General features: G+C 41.7%; 1 protein-coding gene across 3 annotated transcripts in view; it reads right to left on the reverse strand.

Annotated features, from left to right (window-relative positions):
* Positions 1–21,798, reverse strand: part of SNX24 (sorting nexin 24) — a 130,955-nt gene that overhangs the window by 47,314 nt on the left and 61,843 nt on the right. For all 3 annotated transcript variants that reach the window (XM_037509457.2, XM_037509456.2, XM_037509458.2), the window contains exons 2-3: positions 15,265–15,348; positions 5,478–5,582 (exon numbers count right to left, since the gene is read on the reverse strand). In XM_037509457.2, coding sequence (XP_037365354.1) covers positions 5,478–5,582; positions 15,265–15,348 — 189 coding nt within the window. The remainder of the gene's footprint in view (positions 1–5,477; positions 5,583–15,264; positions 15,349–21,798) is intronic.

A 21,798-nucleotide genomic window follows, 5' to 3' on the forward strand; every position in this document is an offset into this window, starting at 1 on the left:
TAGAGACTGTCAAACAAGACGGTCAACAATAGCTAATTAATAAGCTGAAAACTCCCTAGGTTTTAAGTGTTAGACAAAGCCAAGGCTTGAGGACCACGGTGCACTAGAGTGCAAGTCCATTGCATTCCCTTCTTTCACACAGATGCCCCGTCATGAAATCATAACCATCTGGGGGTTCGTAAAGCTTTCCAAATTGTCACCATTGCTGAACGCACCTCCACTGACCTCTGTGACTTCTGATGGCCTTCTGTCAGGCTTCTCCTGGCTCACCTACGCAGGTTGAGCAAGAATGCATTATCTGAATTTTTTAAGTACTGGCTTAATTTATTTTCTTGGATGGAAAGTAGATTGTTTTCTTTAACGAAATAATATATAAGGTTGGGTTCAAATATTTGAAAGTTGATCCTGCATGAAAAATTATTTAAAATCAAGTATGTGTCATTCTGAGATCCATGTGAAGCAGGCGAATCACTGAGAAAAATAAACTGCATTTGAAATTAGGTAGCACAATTCTCCACAATTAAAACACAAACCTTTACAATATATAATGAGAAGAAAGACCACACGCTGTCCCATGTAATTATTTGTAGCCTTCAAAAAGTGTGTCCAGCTCAGCACAAGAAAGTCTTAAAGAACTACCATAAACCTAAGACACTGTAGGTTACTGCCTACAACAGTTAAATTTAGAAAACAGAGTCATCTAAAGTTTTTCCTCCTTCCAATTTTGTCTGTTGTTTCACCAATTATGATCACAATTTTGCCTGCCAAATTCTGGATAAGTGGTTGGGAAAAACCACTGTAGGAAAAACCACCAGTGAAAGGAGGTTCCAGGCTTTCTGGCCGGACACAACAAAAACATGTATGCAGAACAGAAGCTGAAAACACTTGCTAGCAATGATGGATTTAAGTTATTAACAGATCAAAAAGAGATGGATGGTGGTTTGCTTTTCTTAATCTACATCATCATCTAGATCTATTTAAAGATACGTGCTACACTAACAAACTTGGTTAAGGTTTCGATAAAATCAGTAAAAATAATCTGCTCCGTTACATTGAGTCTGTATCGATCAATAAAATCACTTGTACAAGGAAAGTACTGTTAAGTACTGACAATCCCAGCCATTAATATTATTTAACACACTGTTCACAATCTTTAACGAGAACAAAGAACAGTTTGTCTCATGTTATAAGCGGGACTTTCATAGATTCTGTTACTTCTATAGGCTTCGCCGGTGATTTTAGGAAGTTCCAGTTGGACATCCCCATTCACTGGCCCCCTGGCCCACTCCTGAGCATACATAAAGGTCTTGATCTTTCCTTTTGTTGCAGTTTAAGGGATTTCCCTAGTAAGAAGTGAAGCTGCCATTATATCACTTCTTAGTCTGTTAAGTAAACTCAAAATCCTAGGGACCTGAGCTGTCGGCAAGCAGAATAGCACAGGCCTTCGGAGCTACGACTGCACCACCTCAGCTTTATCGGGGCCTTTTCCTCATCCGGGGCGGATGGAGGAGAAAATTTCATGAGTCTCCACCAGAGATGGATGGCTAGAGACAAAAATGCTTGTATATGACTTCAGAGCATGAAAACAGAAGGTGGAGGGAAAAGGATAAAGATATTTTACAGAGGGAGGAAATTTTTTTCTCCCCTTTACAGGTACCTAAGATTATATGTGTGGAAATGGTGTGAAAACTCCTCTCAGAAGTAAGACTGACTTAGGGAGAACTATAATTCTAAGATCTTAATTAGAAACCTGCTGTTCTAAGTGTATCCTTCGCAGTTTTGACTTCACAGTCCCCGCAGTTTATGGTGTGTAGTGGTTTGCAATTTTGCTGAGATGAGCAAAATCATGAAGACCTGAATCTCAGTTCTCTTTCATGTAGGCAGTTGCTCTCAGATAAAGTATGCCTACCCTGTAATCCTCAGGGTGATTAAAAAGCAAAAACCAAAAATTGTTGGGGATCTGCATAGAAAAGCTCCCTCAACAAAACCCAAATACTAATTGCTAGTATTTTTTAAAAGATAAAGAAAAGATGAAAATGAATGTCTGAGAAATGGCTCTGGGCCACACAACTGACATTGTAGGTAATTTCAGAGCAAAATGTCAGACTCGTAAATGGTGGACAGTCACGAGCAGTAAATCCACATATACAATGTCGTCTGAAAGTACTACAAGTGAGGCAGATTTCTTAACTCCACTGGACTTTGGACCTCAGTTTCTCCATCTCTAAAATAAAATGGAAGGTGGGCCTATCTTAGGAAATGTGGGCACTGCACATGGTCCAGAATGTATGAGCTGTTCCTTGGACAAGAGGAGAAGCCGCTTTTCTGGCCCTCTTAAGAGCTAAGCCACAGGCCTTCATAGTGGCTCAGTGTGTTGAGCGCAGCACTGTGAAGCTGTCCGCAGCCTTTGTAGCACGGGTTTGATTCCCGGCCGGCCAAGGAGATTCCCACATGGCACAGCAGACCTCTCCTGTCTCGCCCGCTGCTCCCCTCAGCAGTGTATTTCGGTCGATCTGCCTGTTCTGTTCCCCACTCTGTCTCTGGTGAATCCTCTCACGCCCCCCAACCCGTGCCTCTGGCCTGTACCCCAGCTCTTGTATAAATAAAATAAATCTTTAAAAAAAAAAAAAAAAGAGCAAAGCCATCATGTTTCATGGGTAATCACGAAAATAACTGCAGGCAGGAGGCATAAATTTCCTGTGAGCTTTCAGACACCATCACCTTGTGGGATTAATGCTATCTCAGAACCAGAACCTGAAATCTTCTCCAGTTCATGCTGAGATGGGATAGCTTCAGGATGGTGCCTACTGAGAGAACCTGGGGGCACTGACACCTGGGGTTCATATTGGTTCTGAAGGTGCATAGGAGTCAGATAGGTGAGCATGTCTAACTTCTAAAGCAACTTAAATCATATGATCCAGCAATTCCATTCCTAGTAATCTACCCAAAGAACACAAAAACACTAATTAGAAAGGAAACCTGCACTCCTGTGTTTACTGCAGCACTATTCACAATAGCCAAGATATGGAAGCAACCCAAATACCCCAAAACAGAGGAATAAATCAAGAAGATGTGGTGTATATACATGATAGAATACTACTCAGTGATCAAAAAAAAATATAAATAAACTCATGGCATTTGTGGCAATATGGATGGAAAGGGAATGGATGATGCCAAGCAAAATGCATCAGAAGGAAAAAGATAAATATTGGATGGTTTCACTTAGATGTAGAAACAAGAGAAAGTGAACATACAGTCAGGAAAAAGACCAAACTTGCAAGCTGACCCTAGATCTGAGGCACACAGCACTGGAGAGGAGAGAGAGGGGTCAGGACTGGGGGTATGGGGGGAAGAGCATAAGGAACAGGGGAGCTGGATCACGGGGGCTGAGAGAGAAATATGGGGACCACACCTGAGGGGAGATATCAAATAATGTCAAAAAATTAACAACTGTGTAAGGCAATAAGTAAATTAATTAAAAAAATTAAAAACAACAAACACCAAACGTTATCAAGAAGTGATGATCAGGCCAGGGTATTTGTTTCACTTGGGATGGATCAAGCCCTCCCATGCGTCTTTGCGTCTCTGTAGCTCCCACTGCCTGGGGACAGAATTGGGAAAAGGGAGCAGAGAACGCTCTCTGGAGCTCTTTGGGCACTTACGCAAGGGCAGACTGGATGTTAAATGTGCAGCAGGAAGCCAGCCCTCTCAGCCGTTCGGCCACATCTTTCAAGCCCTATTTCTGAGAATAGAAAAATTCTAAGCTCAATTTGAGAGTCACTGTAAACTCCCCTCTGCGCCAGATGATTTTACCCGCATATTTATATCCAAAGTACAAACAACTGAAAATGTTTACACGGAGTAGGAATGGAAGTCATGCGTCAAATACAATGGGAGGAAGACAGTAAAGCTTTCTTCAGGATTAAAGCTTGAAGATATACAATATCTCTGGAGAATCTGGTTTACAAATAACAGTGCATTATTTACATATTCCACTTAACTATAGAGAATAGACATTTTTACCCTTTGCATACAAAGTCTAAAGTCTCTTGTTTTTCGTTTTGTTTTGCTTTGGTTTGGTTCTGCTCTTCAGTATCGCCTGAAGCTCTGGAAGTCTCATAGCCCCACAGTCTCCAGGAATAAGACCATACATTTTCCTATCATTTGTGGTCCTTGTTTCCTTTCATGCCTCTCTCCCAGTGAGAGGCAGTGTAGGAACCTTAACCATGTCCAAAAGCAGAAGAGCAAAAACAGGTAAGGGAGTCCCTCTTAGAGGTTCCCAGCCCGTCACCCCATATGTTAGCATTCCGATTTGAGCACTGTGAAGACCAGGCCAACTACAGGAGGCCATGAACATGTTCTTGGTATCTTTTTACGGGGAGACAGTCCTCTCAAGATATCACTAAGTACACATCTGTGGGGGTGATGTCTCAGCTTCTGATCACCAGGGACTTGGGTACCACCTCTCAGAAAAGCTCAGCAGAGGAAATAGTGGCCTGGCTTCATACAGTCCAGTACACAGGACAGCCCAGCACACAGACCAGGTCCCACTCTAGAGTTCATGCTGAAATGGGTGACAAAGATAATGAAGGAAGAACAGTCACGGCTGCCCATTTGTTTGATGTAACAAGTGTCAGATGGATATATGACCACAGCGACTTTGTAACTCTTAAGTGAAGTCTGGTTCCCCTCTTGGCCAAGCTCACTCCTGTCATACTCATGTGTCAGCCTCTCCAAGGACTCAGTGTCCTACTGAATACAAGCCCTGGCCCCTCAGCTCTTGGCCTGCACAGAGCAACTCGGATGGTGATGGTCTCACTGAACATCCACCTGAGGTCTCTGGCCCTTTCTGTTTTGAAATTCAGAGAAGCTGACACTGCACCAAACTGCCCTTTGCTTTTTCTGTCACTTGGCAAAGAAAGTGCTTTCATCTTATCTTTCTGAGGCAATTCTGCTTGCTCCTCTCAGCTGCAAAACAAAAGACCACCTTAATGCATTCTTTTCAAAACACAGACATTCTGATTTTCACAGAATCTGGCACTTCCTGACCAGCAATTTTTACACACTCATTCTCAGTTTGATTCCCAAGAATGAAAATTCTGTTTCTCTCACTGTCTCCCCAATAACCAACACCTGAAGGAAAAGCTATGAGGAAGTACAGGAAAACAAAAAACAAAACCAAAGTAAATTGTGGAATCATACTTAAAATAACTGGATAGATCCTATCCACATTAGTTTTTATCTTTCTATCGTTTTACCTTTCTACTCAATTTTTACTTCCTTCATCTATTTAAACAATTTTAAACAGAACCTAATTAAAGCTAAAGAAGAAACCAACAACATATTTCTAATTTGAAACTTTAGAATGTTTGGTTGCTTGATATGTTTTTCCATCTTACCCATAAATTCTAAGAAAAATATTGAAATAGAATTACTTATTATACATTATATTAACTGAGGATCTAAACACATCTTACCTGTAAATATGTTTCCAAACCTTGTCTTCGTTGCTCCAAGACTTTTGGTACCCAGTTCCTCACATGTTTAGAAGGAATTTCTGGAGTTTTTATACATTTCTTAAGCTATAAAGGAAAAAAAAGTCTCTTGAATATAGACATTATTTGTGGCAAAAATAAAAGCCAATAAAAGAAAGTGAATACTGCTATCTCATAAGAAGAGAGGAAAAGAAAACTAACACTGAAATTTTGTCAAAAAGTTCTTCACTTAGCTGTCTTAAATTTTTGGTTTTTAGGATGTTTTGTCTTTGGCAATTGTTTCTATTGTTGATATTAGCTGGTATTTCAGGTTGGAATTAGTGTTTCTGAAAAACTAAAAGTTCCAGACATGAATTTATAAAAGAAGTAAAGCATTTTATATTTCCAGACATTGATTAATGCAATGATATGTATTTGGACAAAGCACTTTTCTGATGAAAAATCTTTCTACATATTTTTTTTCACATAAAAAAACAAAACAAAGCAGTTGTTTATAACCATCATCCCTGCAAATGCCACATGAACTAGACCACCCCATATGGAGAGTTTCTTGAAAGTTCTGAATAAAACTAATAGAAAGAACTAAAAAAGAGACTGATCCTTTCAATATTCTTAAAATTAGGACCAAATTCTGTTCATGAAAAGTGAATGATGGTTCTCGGCTAATCCCTTCTGGGCAGCAGTCTAAAGGGACGATATAAATAAAGAGAAATGCTATTGGTAGACACATCCTACCACATTCACATCCAACGCCTGTGAATCTTACCTTACATGGTAAGGTACTTAGCATGTGAAACTAAACTAGGGATCTGCACAAGGGAAGATGATCCTAGATTTTCCAGGTGGGATCAACATATTCATAAGGATTATTCAAGAAGGCAGGAGGATCAGAGTCAGAGACTGGAAGATGCCAAGTGGCTGGGTGACTTCCAGAAGCTGGAAAAGGAGAGGGAATGGATTCCCCTCTGCAGCCTGTTGATGCCTTGATTTTAGCCCAGTGACACTCACTTTTCTTGCTAAGTGAGATAATCAAACTCCTACTTCTTTAAGACACCTAGTCAGGTTGCTAGTATATCCAATCAAAGGTAATCCTGTCATAAAGGAATAAATGGGGGCTCCCTGGTGGCGCAGTGGTTAAGATGCAACCTATGAAGCTATCTGCAGCCTCTGCAGCACGAGTTCGATCCCTGGCTGGCCAGGGAGCTACCCACATGGCGCAGTAGACCTCTCCTGACTTGCCCGCTGCTCCCCTCAGCAGTGTATTTCAGTCAGTCTGCCTGTTGTGCTCCCCACTCTGTCTCTGGTGGGTGCTCCACCCCCCATACTTCTGGCCTGTACCCCAGTTCTTGTATGCATAAATAAATAAATCTTAAAAAAAATTAAGGAATCAATGGTTCAGTTATGGTGACTGAGAGAAGCCCAGCAGCTGTACAGGTAAGGAACCAAAATCCGCCCAAAATAGCTCAGAAGCCCAAACTTCAGCTGAGACCCTAGCGAGGCCACACCTGACTTGCTGCCTGGTAAGGCAGACGGCCCAGGAAGCTGTGTCAGACTCCTGACCCATGAACACACAGAGATCATACATTTGTGTTGTTTTAAGCTGCTAAATTTATGAGATTTGTACATGCTACAAAGGGAACGCGTGCAAGGGCAGGGTCTGGGGCCTCCAGAGTCAAGAGGCAGGGAAGAAAAGCCAGGAGGTAGGGAAGAAACGGGGAGATACGGGAGGTTCAGTGGAAGAGTGCTCCCAGGATGGGCTGAGCCAGCCCTGCAGGGGAGACGGGGAAGTCACCACAGCAGGGTAAAGAGAAGTGGGAAGTGGGCTTTATCTTGTTACGTGGGAAATATTATAGTATGTTCATTTATTGATGAGATGGATCCAGTATTGAGATGGTAAAGGAAAAGGAAGGGGAAAAGAAGGATATATGTCTAGTGCATAATATATATATCTGTAGGTGAAATATATATTGCGTATGATAATATATATTATCTGTAGGTGACCTCTATTGTGTATGATAATATATATTATCTGTAAGTGATATATATAGTATACGATAATATATATGATCTGTAGGTGATATATATATACAGTGCACGATAATATATATATATATTATCTGTAGGTGATAGACATATTGTGCATAATATATATTATCTGTACGTGATATACATACTGTGCATGTATATATACATATATGTGTATTATTATGTGCCAATATTTACTTTCAACAGAAAGAAGCTTCCTTGAAAACTATGGTATCACCACATTTCTTAAATTTCAGAAGAGAAAAGCTATTCCATTATCTGCGCTTTTTTAAAATTTTTTTTTTTTTTTAAATCTTGAGGCTACCGTGCTGAAAAAACTTTTCCTTTTTATTTATGTCAGGAGTCCCGAGGAGGCCGGTCATCGTAGTTGCCGGCATCAGTGACAGCACGTGCAGGTGAGTAATGAATTGATTAGATGAGGAGCGACAAACCCAAGACAATATGTTTCCAGGAGGGCTCAGCTGCTTGTAAGATAAATACTCCGGTGCCACTCCATCCGATGATTAACTGCTCTGGCCAGGCCGTGTCCAGGCACACGCCTTCCTGATCCACGCAGATAGCTCCCAGATTCCTCGATACCACACACACAATCTCCTTGGCCTGGCGTGGCCTCTCTCTCTCTTCTGCTGTAGACTGTTAGGAGAGTTTACACAGAACTGACTCCAACTAGACCTGCCAGCATCTACATCGGCCAGAGGAACTGTTTTTTCCACAGAAAGGATCAGAAATACTTGCCCCAAGCACAGGGATTAAAAAGTTGGAGAAGAAAAAAAAAGTTAAGGGAAGGAGAGGGCATTCCATCTCTTCCACCATATTGTCACCCCTTTATCCTCGGGGTCCCCATGAGAGACCCACGTGGGTGCTACCCTCCTGGTTTAGCCCCCTGTGGCAGTGTTTTGGTTCTTCTGAAATGTGCACTTCATTAAATTAAATATGAGAACCCGATCTTCTACCCAAGCCAACAGCAGGAAATAGCAAGAATGAGGACAGCTAATTCAGAAATGAACCAGCACCATATTTCCCGGAAATCTCTGTGAATAAAAGGCTGGGCCAGAACTGACAGGAACCAGCTGGGAAGACACTCCAACCATGCTCAGCAGTACAGGGCAGGGATGGGGGGTCTGGGGGGCTTTTCTCCCCTTGCCATGACGTCGGGGCTGGGGAGGGGACCACCATCTACAGTGGACGACCGGGCTGCAGTGCATAGGTGTTGCTCGACATGGAACTGGCACTGATAAGGTCAAGCTCACCTGTCCCCACAGCCTGGGCTGGGGCAGTCCAGAGGGCACCCTACAATTTTATTTTCTTAAAGGGATACTGTGGTTCTGAGGGAACAGAGAGGAACAGGGTGGGGGGTGGTTTTGGTTTCACGTGGCGGTGTTTTTCCATCTAGAACTCACCGAGGAGGAGTCGCTGAGGAAACAGGGCAGGTGTAAGAGGGGTTAAACGTCTAGTGAACTCAACTCCCACAATTGAGACTTCTTCCCAACCAAAACATCCAATAATTCATAAGTATGCACAGTGTTCTCCAAACAGCCCCTTAGCCAAATACTTTTGTGGTGCCTAATAGGAGCTCGGCACTGGCAGTCAGTGAGGAAGACACAGAGAAAAAAGCCATGGTCCCGGCATTAAGAAACCTATCTTCTGGTTAGATAGAACTCTGAGATGTTTTAATTGTTTATTTTTTTTTTAAGATTTATTGTTTTTATACGAGAACTAGGGTACAGGCCAGAGGCATGGGAGAGTAAGAGGATTCACCAGAGACAGAGAAGGGAGCAGAACAGGCAGACGGACTGAAGACACTGCTGAGGGGAGCAGCAGACAGGACAGGAGAGGTCTGCTGTGCCTTGTGGGTATCTCCCTGGCCAGCAGAAATTGAACTTGCACTGCAGAGGCTGCAGACAGCTTCACAGCGCTGTGTTCAACCTGCTGTGCCACCAGGAAGGCCCTGTTTAACGTTTTTAATTTAAATAGAGATTTCTATGCAAAATGGAGCAGGCTTCTGTTCAAGAGTAGAGAGATTAGCGGAGAAAGAAACTTACAGGAGAGCAGGAAAAGCTGAAAAGGTTTATCTGGGTCTAGACAGACAGGAACACAGAGGGAGGCCACTTCCCATGGCAAAGATAGAGGCAGGGGTTTGCATACACTTCGGGGAGCGGAGAGGTGACTTGATTGCCACTGGCATTTTCTTAGGAGAAGCAGTGACAAACAAGCTGGTCAATAAAGGGGCTTGGGGAAGACGGAATGATGCCCGCCCCCCCAAAAAAAAGATGTTCACATTGCAGTGTGATTAAATCAAGCATCCTAAAATGGGGGATTATCCTAGATGATCCAGGCAGTTCCAATGGGGGAGGCGGAGTATCAACGTGGAGAGAGAAGAGGTAAGAACAGGAGAGGTGAAGATGGAGGCACAAGCTGGATGGGTTACTGCTCACTCTGAAAGTGGAAGGAGGCCACAAGCCAAGGAATTTGGGCCACATCTAGAAGCTAGAAAAGGCAAGGAAACTGACTCTCTTGAGCTCCCCAGAAGCAACACTGCCCTGCTGGCACCCTTTAGCGTGAAAGCGGACGTGTGTGGCCTTAGGACAAGTTTGCAGTGATTTCTTACAACAGTAGTAGGAAATGAAGGTAGGGCTTATGATTATAGGCCTGAGAATCAATGGCCATGATATGGCAGAGAGCACAGACTCATTCCAAAGTATGGGAGTGAGAGAAGATACGAAAATAGCATATTGGGGAACTTGGTCTGTGAGAGAATGAGTAAGAAAACAAGGATCAGAAGTGATTAAAGCAACACCTACCTAAGGTAGCAAGACACTGGACTGCAATGGTAGGAATAGAAAATGAAAAATTAAATGGTACATATTATAAGTTTGAAAAATGAAGCAACAGGACTCGTGACACTGGACATGGGAGGTAAAGGAAAAGTAGGAAAGACCTTTCTTTTCCAGGCTTTCAAACCTCAAGGTTTTTGTGCATTGAGCAGGGGAGGGTGGGAAGGTTATACCTGAGAGATGTCTTTTAAAAACATAACTACACAGGAGGAATTCTCAAATTTCAACAGGCACTGAGATCGTCTGGGATGCTGGTTTTAACAGGCAGACTCCTGGGTCCATCATAAAGCCTGTGAGTGATTCTGCATGCCTGGCCGATACCTGAGAGTCTGTGCTTTAACAAACTCTGCTCTGATTTATATGAATCAAAGCTCACCCTTTGAAAAATGCCAATCTAGAAAAACTTAAAGAAAATGGATTCAAATATTCATTGTAGCCCTCGAAGTAATGACTCAAATAAGTTCTGAAAGAGTGCAACCATATATTAGACAACACAACAATGTTAACTTTCTTTAAATTTTCAGTGCCAAAGATACTGTGGGCAAATGGCTACTAGTAATAGGCCTCAAAAACTAATGAGTAAAGAAAAAAAAAATGATACCTGGTAGATAAACCAGCAATTCCAAAGAGAGGGACAATAACTTATGTTATATATAATATATATTATTTGCTAAATAAATCTAATTTAGGATTGATTAGGGAGTTTTACTCAAAGGTGATGACAGGCTATGGATATTTTATTTTCTGTTTGATTATAAATCCGTAAATCTGCTATAATTATTTCAAAAGTAATTTGGAGATTATATATAATATATAATATATATGATATATATATATATATAATCTATCAACTCAGAAGCTGCACAAATAACCACACTCTTTGACAAAGAACACTCCCTTTTGTAATCTAGCTTAAGGAAACAATTTTGAATATGGTAAAAACATGCGTATGTAAAAAGGTTATCAGTTACTGGAAGTTAGCCATGTGATACAAATGATCTCATCTAGCCTGAACATCAATCCTGGGAAGTTAGTATTCTAATTATTCCACACCACAAATGGAAGCCTGGAGCACAGACAGATCATGTAACTTGTTCAAGAATTTAGCACCAGGAAGAGGTAAAGGCAGGCTCAGGACATTCTGCTTCCAGAATGTTCTGCACACGTAAATCCTACAGCACAGTTGCCACCATGTGTGAAAATGTCTAACACAGCAGCATCTGTCTCATTAAAAAAATGCAAGAAAAGAAAAAGGAAAATAGGAATTGTAACAGGATAGTAGAAATACATCTGGTAAGAGAGGGTTATTTCTCCTGCCCCAAATTTTCTGCAAGATCTAGCTATTTGGGGCCTCCCTAGTGGCTCAAGGGGTTGGTTCACAGCACTATGAAGCTATCAGCAACCACTGCAGCATGAATTTGATCCTCAGCCAGGGAGCTAACACACATGGCACAGCAGACCTCTCCTGTCTTTCCCGTAGCTCCCCTCAGCAGTGTATTTCAGTCTGCCTGTTTGCTCCCCACTCTGTCTCTGGTGAATCCTCTCACCACCCCCACTCCATGCCTTTGGTCTACACCCCAGCTCTTGCCTGCATAAATAAATAAATAAAATGAATCTTAAAAAAAAAAAAAGATTTAGCTGTATGATCTAAAATTTAATGGAGGGGAGGGAAATCATGCACATAGAAGGAAAAAACTCTTGATTTTCCCCCCAAATACAGAAAGGAAGAATGTAGGCAGTTGGGATATTGTTTTCATAGGTTAATATCAACAATCCCAAAACTGTGGGAGAAATAATAGCCATTTAGAGGGACTTTCTCCAGATAGCCAGTCAAGCTGTCAAATAGGTAATTGTTTTAGTTTCTGCCTCAAAATGTGCCTGCAGATAAGCCAGGAAGCATTTTTGCATGTCTGTGATACATGTGGAGGCGATGTGCATTTTTCTCTAAAACGGCAAAGCACTGTTAAAAGCACATGTATTCTCTGAGAATTAACTTGGGGACTTTAGCCAAACACTTTTAACAAGAGTGAAACGCAACAGAAAATGAAAGAAAGTCAGGACACTGGCAAGAGGTGAGTATTTAAAAAAAAAAAAAAGTAAATGAGAATATCTGTAAGTGCATTCATATGGCAACTATGGAAATTGCAACCACAAAATCATAATGAAAGGATAACGTTGCATGACATGGCAGGAACCATCAGTAAAGTTATGTAACCTGGCTAAATGTTTTTTGTCCACTTTAATTCCTAACATAGAATTATACAGATAAAGAGTTTACACAGAGATTAGATTTGTTTATTTTTCTACCTTACCATTATTTTTACTTGTCTTTGCCAAATCTAATATAACTACAGCAGGGCAAGTACTGGAGACTTCAAGCAGCAGTTCTGCTCCACACTATACAGTACATAAAATGAGATAGCGCAGCCCAACTAAAACCCTGCCCCACAAAGCTATGTTTGTGTCTGTGTCCCTGTAAGGATGCTTGAACAAGGCTGCTAAAAGCAAGCACTATTAGAGATCTGAGAGTTTCTGCTGTATTAAGTCTGCTAGACCTGATAAGAATATTAGCTAAACCGATGAACAGAACTGCAAAATCAGAGACAAGTGTCTTAGGAAATCTAGGTATTTTTCCCTGACTGTTGTGAGTATCTAAGAACTGCCTATGGACACTGGGGAGGGGTTCCTCTTCTGCACGAGAAAATAAATGGCATTAGAAGAAAGATCAGGGTAAACAACACTATGGTGGAAAAAAAGCGTGGGCGGCCTCCTGCTCCAGAAGGGCCTAATTGGCCTCATCCAGCTGTGCTTCGCGGGGAGCTGGCCCCCAGTACCTGGCGGGGACAGCTGGGCGGTGTCAGGTCATGCAGAGCTGGGCGCTGAGCTGGGGGGTGAGGGACGAGGCGCGCACAGGACCGCTGGCCATCGAGACTGGCAGGGGATGGAGCTCTGGTTTTCATCTCATGGCGAAGGACTATTTTATGAGGTGCTCAGCGGCCTGCTCTGCAGAATCTAAGTTTCCTCAAAAAAAGGAAATAAAACCAGGATTCCACAAGAGGGAAGTGAGACCCAGACTTCAGCTTTGTTTCTCTTTGAGGCCCTGGGCTGGTGCTTTCATAAAAGTCAGTGGGTAAGAGCCGCCTGAATCTGTGCGCACCTGAACTGTTTCTCCTGGAAGGAAACCTGGACTGGATGAGATTTTAACTAGAGAAATGAATGTAAAATTCTCTCTTCTCAGCCTAAGAGGAGAGGGTATATATATTTAGGTGCTCCCCTTTAGAAAAAAAGGCAAAAGGAAACAATTTTTCAGTAATATTCTGTTAATGTTTATACTCAATACTCTGTTCACCTTAAAATGGGGAAGAATTTTTATTTGAAATAATGACAAAAAATTTTAATTCAGAATAAACACATTACCAGGCACACATCACTTACATAAACATTTCTCAGAGGATTTAAGAGGTCTTCAGTGAGATGAAAAGACTCTTTAACATACTTTCTTAATATCTTCCCATCTAACTTCTAATCTAACAAAGCATCAAAAGTGAAGAGATTTAATTATGTCACATATTTTATGTGCATATGAATGTGTCTATACATAAAAATACATACAGTATATAAGCAAATATATATTTATATATACTCATAAAATATACATACGAACCATGTATGTATACATTCATAAATATGTACATTATATACTGCAGATCTATAGATATTTATTATGTATACATATTACATGCATAGATAAAATATACACATACACATATCCACACATATGTGTGGATACATATACCGATACCATATAGACACATAAACCTATATAACCAAAAGAAAAAAAGTGGTAAAATTATATTGACTCATCCATGGTGATGGCAGGTTCATGGGGTATTTCTAGTTATCATGGTAATTTCACCATCCCAATATTAATTTAAGCCTGCAAAACATTCCAATTTTGTAGATAAGAAAAATATTCCCTCTTCTATTCTTTACTGGTCATTTCTTCAAAAATTCAGCTCTTCTTTTGCATTCTTATTTATCTCAGACCTGTAATGGCTCAGTATTTAGGGAGCGACCCTTCACAATTCACAAGACCACTTTGTCCTTTTACGTGTCTCCCACACAGTCCTGGGACACATGTACAGTCTCTTTTCTAGGTGCATGTATGCATAAGTTGAATTTCATGTATGTTTCTCTATAAAATGGTCATTTGCATGTTTCTCCTTTTCCTAAAGCACACTGAGACTATTTCATGGACAAAACAGGCGCTGGGTCTTCTTACTCTTTCTGATCCTACAATACCCAGTGCTCTACGGCCTCACATCTATTTGTGTAAAAGATTTTAACAGAAAACATACCTGTAAGGGGCTAGATGTTTTATGTTAAGAGGAAACTTACTTCATGATAAAAGAAATCTTACTGTACTAAGAAATATTCATGCTCTTGGGTAGCAAAGAATGTAGTCTTTTTTTTTTTTTTTTTTTTAAATAGAGGCATGTTTTTTATTTATTTATTTATTTATTTGTTTGTTTGTTTATACATGCACTGGGTACAGTCAGAAGCGCGGGAGGGTGAGAGAATTCACCAGAGGCAGAGCGGGGAGCAGAGCAGGCGGAAGGACCGAAGTACACTGCTGAGGGGAGCAGCGGGCGGCAGGAGAGGTCTGCGCGCCATGTGGGACCCTCCTCTGGTGGCCGGGGAGCAGCCGGGGATCGAACCTGCGTCGCAGAGGCTGCGGGCAGCTTCGCAACCCAGCGCTCAACCGCTGCGCCACCGGGGAGGCCCAAAGAATGTAGTCTTAACATTACAACATCTGCCATACACAGAAAAGCAAAAAAAAAAAAAAAAAAAAAAAAACAAAACACACACACACACACAAAAGAAGTTACCTTTTTATGCAAGGCATGAAATTCGCTGTACCTTTTTTCAACAAAGTGTTTTCTTCCATTCATTAGCACTTCTATCTTAAACACCTAAGGAAAAAAAAATTAAAAAGATTAATTCCACCAGTTCAAAACCCTCAATTGTCTGAGCTGGAAAGTTTGTGACCATGATATATTTCATCCCTTTAATTACAGTAGCTGATCCCCCCAAACCAAGAAGGCTCAAGAGACCCTGCCCAACAACACTGATTAATGAGCACTCGGGCCAAACGCTAGCTAACAAACTGCAGTCGAGTACATGTCTAAAAACCACAGAAAGTTAAATGCCTTAAAATGCTGTTTAACTTTTTAATCAGAGAACATTCTTCCCTTAAAATGTTTCACCAAGCGAATATAATGGTATTGAAATAAATATCTGATGCAACAGTGACCACTAAAAGCCTCAGGCGGGGACATTCCACGTGGACTTTTTTCAAGGAGGGCAGGGCTGTGTCACTCGTGACACCCTCATGCAAACACTCATGCATTCTGGGTTAATTTCTTCCTAACCTGCATATTCATCTCTAGTCTCAGCTGGGCTCATCCTGCTGTTTGCAAAACAGGGAAGAGGCAGTAAAGATTCATTTTCCCTGCGTGATCTGAGTGACAGCTTGTGTTCCTACCTCCAGAAGGTTGAAAGGCCAGAGGAGAGGCGCGCTGGGCACGCTAATTAGTAGGCACCAACATGACATTTTCTGGATTCTTAGGTCAGTGGGTCAAGACTGGAACTGGGGCTGAGAAATACTGTGAAATGTTCATGAAAATACAGTGTCACAGGGGTGCAGGGAGGAAGGGACGGAGGATGTGTGGCAGGACTGAACAGAAGGTGTTGGTGATTTCCAGGAGTTTGTGTCTGAGCCCTGTTTGGTGGAGGGGGTTTGTCAACGCCAGCATGAAGCAATAGTGTCCAATGACGTGCTATGCCCAAGTTGCTGTTTCAATTGCTCTTCTGAGAAAAACATCACTAAACTAACATTGAGCTCACATGACACCGGAGAGTGTGAAAAGCATGACTGCTTTAGCCCAAAAAAGAATGACTTAGCATAGGACAGACAAGGTCACACACCTTCAGTAGGAAGAAACAGATTTTATAGCTCCATATTTCTGCTCATGTGAACAACCTTTATTTGGCTTATTTTGAATTGAGATACATTGGTTGACAACACGGTACATGATTTAGAGGTGCAGGATCTCCCCCTTCAGGTGCATGCTATCACACCACACCCCCCACCCAGACCCCCAGTCTTCCACCCTAGTCCACTGTGCCTCTTCCCCCTTCCTTCCCCACCTTCCCTGTCCCCTCAATTCTACAGTCAGATGAAATACAACTTTTTTGAGAAAGCAGATATTATGCTGTCAAACCTAAGACGTGTAAACCTATTGTAAAATGTTCTGGGAACCATCCTGTAGGGGCAGAAAGGTCCAGAGCAGGATCTCTACTATCAAGCAGATGGGGTAAGGCGGAGTCCTAGAGCCCTGGGTAGCTTTTGCAGGCTTTTATTGGGATTTACCAGGTACACAGCGGGCAAGGGTGCCAGGAGCTGGGAAGCTGGCAGGCCACCCAGCCCCTGGCGAGTCTTCACTCTTCCTGGGCTCTCCGGCATTCTCTTGAGGCCTCCACTTCTCTTTCGCTCTGCTGTTCCTTTTGCTCTCTTTCTCGTGGTTCTGCTTTGCTCTCCTGGCATCCCTGTGATGCCGCCCTTATAAGCCCAGTCTTAGCCCAGGTGTACCCACTTATGCATGCCCACACTCTACTCCAGGGCCCGCCATCAGGCATGCATTCAGGACCACAAGGATCCATCATCAATTCTAATGGCGGGAGGGCAGAAAAGCCTGATGCTTTTTTACCTTACCCTACAGATCCCCTCCCTGGTCTGGCAGACAAGCATGTGGAGCCATCTGCCTAGACTTCAAGTAGCAACACAAAGTCTGCTGCTGGTGGGTAAAGTCAGCCTTCTCCACCCCCACCGAGGACCAGGAGCTGGTCAAAGGACACTTGGACTCGAGGTAACAGTCTTAGCATCTCACCTTGCATTCCTCAGGAAGGAAAGGATTTCAACTACAGCATTTCCCCTCCTGTTTGCAGAGATAGCATCAACGTAGCTTTAGGTCAAAACACCTTGGGATCAGAAGCCTCTAGTCAAGAATAATAATTACACTTTCAATGTCAAGGACATACTGTTCCTATTTATGTAAACTAAACCCAAACTTGGGATTGTTGAGACAGCTCTCAGAATATATACCCTGTCAGACTGCTCCCAGGTTCAAATCCTTGCTTTCATTATCTAACAAACTATCATTGAGGCTCTTACTCCAGTTAACAATGTGTGTGTGTGTGTGTCTGTGCTCCTTCATATGAGAAAATTCTTCTGTTGTGTAACTTGGTTTAAGAAAACTGCTTAATGAAATAACTGGTAATTTCTTTTACCAATTTAATTAATGTTTTATATACTAATGCTTGGTTTTTCAAGAATTTTCCCTAAAAAATACTTTTCTCTGGTGAATTAGTCAAATATTTTCTTCTAAAAACATATGCATATGCTTCAAATTCTCAGATAAACATGCATTTTTTTAAGGAAAGAATATTCTGTGTACTAATTCACTAAAGAAAATTATTCTTCTTCAAAGACCCTGCCAGAAATAGAATGAGAAAAACACCCTGAGAAACACAAACAAAAGCAGCACAGTTTCAACTTGGGGGCTTTGTTAATAGGATACAGAGCACCCTTTTTAGTGTTAGGTCCCAGATTTAAATCAGCACAATGTGGGAGCAATGAAAGTAGTTTCCATCTGCTGAGCTGGATGAAATAAATGAAGTTATGTTCTCAGTCCAGTTTCTTGAAGCTTCATTACTAAAACCACCACTTTAAGAGCATGTTTGCTGCAGAATCCACAGGAGAAAGTTGCAAACTTAAGCCACCCAACCTAGTAGGTCACCCTCAAGGTGGTCCCTCTTGAGGGCCAGGACACATTACGCAGTGGCTGCCTTGCAGAATGTCACCCTTTCTATGGACCAGATGATTCCATCACCAAGTTCTACAGTTTTTCCTCGTAACACTGAATTCATGGAGGGCAGGGTAGAGGGAAAGACACACACACACACACACACACACACACACGAAAGTGGGTGATAATTTGAATTGAAATATTTTTATTATGTTGTCATTTGCAAATGCACATCATACCTAATATCGTCAAGACTTTTTTCTTTCAAATTATGGGAAAACATTTTGGGAAGGAAGCTGGTGAATCAGAATTTCCATGACAATGTGAAGCAAGAAATGGAGTCAATTTAATAAATCTTATTTTCCTTAATTTCATACCAGATTTTTTTCATCTTTCTAAGTTTCTCATAAATGTTGTCCCACTGCCTGGAAAACCCTTTACTTGTTTTGCTTTCTGGCAAACTCCAAATAGTCATTATCTGCCTCGAAAGGGGGGGGATGGTCAGCAATGACGGTGTTTGGAATACACAAAGCATGGTATCTGACACTCATTCATTTATGTATTTAACAGATATGCATACAAGAAATGGGGCCTGTAATATGTCCAGAAGTTGTTCTAGGCTCTGGGGATTCAGCTGCAAACACGACAGACAAGAACATACCCTATCTAGTGAGGGAGGGCTACTATAAACACATGGCCAAACATGGTGCGGTGAAGAAATAAATGCTGTGAGGGGCCTCCCTAGTGGCGCAAGTGGTTAAGTCGCAACCTGTCTTAATCTGTCTGCAGCCTCTGCAGCACGAGTTCTCTCCCTGGCCAGGGAGCTACCCACATGGTGCAGCAGACCTCTCCTGTCTCACCCACTGCTCCCCTCAGCAGTATATTTCATCAGTCTGCCTGTTCTGTTCCCCACTCTGTCTCTGGTGAATCCTCTCACCCCCACACCTCTGACCTGTACCCCAGTTCTTATATGCATAAATAAATAAATCTTAAAAAAAAGAAATAAATGCTGTGAAGAACAATATAATGGGGGTGAAGAGGCAGTGCTGGGCCAGGTGCTGATCCACACGCTGTGGTCAGAGGGGGCCTTCCTGAGGAGAGGCAGCAAGAAGCACAGAGCCTGGAGGGACACCAGGGAGAGGCATGAACAAGAACTGAACAGGCTGCCCCCAAGATTTGAGTCTGAAAGAGGGCAGAACAGGACTAATTGTTTTCATTCCTATTTTTAGAAAATCTTTTTAAAGTTAAAGCCTAGAGTAGGGTGATCTCTACTTTCGGCCAAGATGGAACATCAGGGAATCCATTTACCTGCCCACTCCCAACAACTTAAAAATCCCCAAAAATATTTGGGGAAATGACTCTCAAGGCATTGGGAGGAAGAAATGAAGGGCAGAGAAGGCAGGGAACCAACAAGGCAGGCCCTACAATCACTCCGAAGCTGGGCTCTAGGGTCCCTGAGTCAGGGTGGGGGAGACGGTGCTTTGAGGTCTTAGCCCAGGTATTGGAGAGGAGTGAACTATATTCAGAGAGGACCTCCAAGACCTTCCAGAGCTTTCCCTCCAGCATTCAGCTGAACCCTTTTCAGCACAAGGGACTGGGGACCCTGCCCAAGGGTGGAGATTAGAGAGGACTATGCTCAGAGCTCACAGGCAACTGGGAATCCAGCATCTGCTCCCAAAAGCTGGAGCATAAGAAGACATTAGAGGACACAGAAGGGTCTTGCCTTCATATTGGGGCAAATTACCTGCACTGTGAACACTCTTTTCAGTCCAGTTTAATGATGTTTAAAGCAAGACCTGAAGAGCAAACTGCTGTGTCTACCTCAACCACGTGCCAGAACAAAGCTGAAAAATGCTTTTAGGAATATAAGACATCCAGCACCCAGGAGGATATTAAGATCCTCAGAGTCTGCCATCCAATCAAAAACAAGCAAGATAATACAATTCATAATGAGAAGAAATACCCAATGATTGAAACTGACCCAGAATTGATGCAGATGATAAAATTAGAAGATACAAGCATTAAAACTGCCATCGTAAGGAAATATCTAATGTTCCAGAATCCAGAGAAAAGGCTGATCATGTTAAGGAGGTGTGGAAAATGAAAAAAAGACTCCATCAACATGGCTGGGTTCTAGTGATGAAATCAACAATATCTTTGAGTGAAAGAAAGAATACACTAGATGGGATTAATAATAAAGTAACCATGCAGAAGAAAATATTAGTGAACTAGAGAACTCAGCAATAAAAAATCATCTAAAATAAGATAATGGGTAAAACTGAGTAGAGAGAGAGCGAGAGACAGACAGACAGACAGACACAAACACACACAAATACAGAGTGTGCGTACATACATAACAATGAATTATGGGACAACATGGATATTTAAAAGAAAATGTCTAATTGGAATTCCCACGGTAAAGGTGAGGTGGAAGAAAAACATAAACATATTGGAAGAAATCATGACCAAAATTTAGCCCAATTTTCTGTAAACGATAAACTCAGATCCAAAGGAGAGCAATGGACCCAAGCACAAGAAACAAGGGGAAAAACAAAAATCCAATCACGACCAAACTGCTAACAACCAGTAAGAAAGAGAAAATCTGAAAAGTAGCCAGAGATAGAAGAGACATCATAGAAAAGGAAGTCTGATAAAACATTTCTCAAGTGTTCCTACAAATAACTAAGCTTATAATTGTGATTCAATGTATGCATACTTCAATTATGCCTTTGAAGTAAATATGTTTCTCTATTAAGAACAGCAGAATACTTTTTCATACCTCCTCCTGTCAGGACCTATGCCCATCCTACCTTTTGACTCTTCTTACATTGTCGTTCCAAATCTTAGTTTGTACAGTTCTTGAATAAAAATAACACACACATATGAAAAAGAAATTTTTGAATGTACAAAGTATATAAACCAAAAAGGATATGTTTCTTGCATAAGAGATTTATATAAGTCCTTGCTGACTCAATAAATAGCTTAAAAATCCTTTCAGAACTTGTCTGTATACGTATAAGCTCTGTATGGATGCATGCATATAGAAGTTCTTGTGTTTTTTTACACCGCTAAAGCCATACTGTGCAATTCTACTACTTAATTTTCCATTTAATACATCACAGACATTTTTGTCAGTACATTTTGACATGCCTCATGTCAAAATCGCATCATTTTTTAATTTCAGGTAACAGTGATTTATAACACTAGTATGGATAGGTGCGTAGGCTCACACCTCTGCAGATACATGTTACCTCATCACACCTCCACCAAAGCACCCCTGATTCTCCACCAGAGTCCACTGGGCTCCCTCCGGCTTTGGCCCACACCCATCGACCACCCTTTCTGGTGGTTCAATTCTGAAGTCAGACTTCAAGGGCTTATTTGTATTTGCTCAGTTTTTAGAATCAATCTATCAGCACAGAACACAATTTAAAAAAAAAAAAAACAGATTGTGGACATTTCAAATTGTGCCAGGGTAAAAAATCATGGCATAACTAGCAGAAAATAGGAGATGAATCAGGGAAGAACTGGGTGAACAGACACAAATGGGATGTA

This window comes from Talpa occidentalis, unplaced genomic scaffold, assembly GCF_014898055.3.
Source record: "Talpa occidentalis isolate TD23 unplaced genomic scaffold, MPIMG_talOcc4v2.1 talOcc4.13, whole genome shotgun sequence".
Classification (NCBI taxonomy): domain Eukaryota; kingdom Metazoa; phylum Chordata; class Mammalia; order Eulipotyphla; family Talpidae; genus Talpa; species Talpa occidentalis.